General features: G+C 68.1%; 1 protein-coding gene across 1 annotated transcript; it reads right to left on the reverse strand.

Annotated features, from left to right (window-relative positions):
* Positions 1-989: 989 nt before the first annotated feature.
* On the reverse strand, positions 990-1,590 carry EMIHUDRAFT_460829 (hypothetical protein; the record flags this gene model as incomplete). Its single annotated transcript, XM_005765986.1, has 2 exons — positions 990-1,300; positions 1,371-1,590. Coding segments are annotated over 2 exons (529 nt in total), but the record flags the coding sequence as incomplete, so codon positions are not given.
* Positions 1,591-1,595: the final 5 nt, after the last annotated feature.

Consider the following 1,595-nt stretch of genomic DNA (forward strand, 5'->3'; position numbering starts at 1 on the left):
GTCAAGCAGGGGTTGCAGTTTGGATACTCCCCCAATGCGCAGCCCTCCCTGGAGGGGATTGTGGCCAAGGGTGGCATTAGCCTGTTTCGCAGCATGCCCCGGACGCTCGGGATGAAGGTGCCGTACAACTCCCTCAGGATGATGTGCAACGAGTCGTTGGGAAAGGGGTTCAACCCGAGGGGGGATTTTTACTTTTTTTTGGGGTGGGTTTGGGGGGCCCTTGGGGGGGGGGGGACAACCCCCCTTGAGGTTGTCAAGAGGGGGTTACAGATTCAAGGCCTGGGCCCCCCCCTTGGGGAGAGGGGTTACTCGCGGGAGGTGCCAAAGCCTTTTGAGGTGGGTTTCCGGGGGCCGGGGGACCCCTTCCGCGGGTTTTGGCGCGCGAACGGGTTGGGGGGTTTCTTTTGGGGCATGGGCCCTGGGATGTTTCAAGTGGGCCCGTTGTGGGGGTTTTCCTGGGGGGGGTACGAGTCGATAAAGCCCCCCCTGGAAAATTTTGGGTTTGGGGGGGCTGGCCCTGGGTAATATTGTTTTGACGTTTTTGGCCTAAGTAACCCCCCCTCCCCCAACCCTGAAAAAAAGGAGTTATTTGGGTTTTCGGGCCCTTTTCCTGGGGGGGGGAGCCCCCCCCCCCCCCCCCCCCGGCCAGGGGGAGAGAGTGGCACACTCGCTGGAGCCTGGACGCTGCCCCGGCGAGCGATGAGTGCAGTGCGGTGGGCAGTGGCTTGTGGGGGCCTGGGGCGCGGCCCGGGGCCGCCGGCCGACGTTATAATGCTGCCCGGCCGATTAATCGAAGGCTCTATTGAACTGACACCATGCGAGCGACAGACGGCGGCGAGTCTCTCCCACTTACACGTTACACCGACCCAGGTTGAGACATAACACGCACTGACATGGAATGAGCCCCATTTTTGAGAACGCCGGGCACAAGCGGCACCCCAACGCGCAAACATGCGCCCGGCGCGCACGGCCATCGCACGCCCCATCGGTCACCGTACCTCGTCCTGCGACGAGTAGCCGAGCAGCGGGTCGCAGCTCGGCGAGACCGTCCGGTGGCCGCGCCGGAAGAAGAGGCGCCGCGTCGGCGACCGTGGCTGCCCCCGATCGCTGTCCTCCGCGGCGTCCGCGCGCCCGACCTGCTCGCCCGACGGCGGGTGTCGGCGCCGCAAGACGCAGCGAAGGAGGAGGGCGGCGGCGGCGGCCACGCCGCTGCAGAGGAGCAGCGCCTCGCCCGGCCTGCCCACGCTGCTCGGCCACCGCTCGGCCACCTCGCGGTAGGTGTAGGAGAGCCTCGCGTGCCCTGCAGATCCAGCCGGGCGGCAGGGTCGGAGGGTGGGGCGGGCAAGCACAGGGCAGCGAGAGGAGCCCGCCCTGCAGCTGAGGCAGCCAGCTCCTCGGGCCGCCGTCCAGCGCCGAGGGAGGAAGGCGAGGCACAGCCGCGCCGCCGACGGCCGACCAGCCGCTGCTCGTCGAGCTGTTGGCAGCAAGGACGGCGCCGCCTCCGTGCAACGGCCGCGCCGCCGGGCGGCGCGTGGAGGGCGGGAGGCTGTGCGAGAGGAGCCACGACTCGGCGAGGGCGAGCTCCTACGCACGCG

This window comes from Emiliania huxleyi (genome assembly GCF_000372725.1).
Source record: "Emiliania huxleyi CCMP1516 unplaced genomic scaffold EMIHUscaffold_5292, whole genome shotgun sequence".
In the NCBI taxonomy this organism is placed as follows: domain Eukaryota; phylum Haptophyta; order Isochrysidales; family Noelaerhabdaceae; genus Emiliania; species Emiliania huxleyi.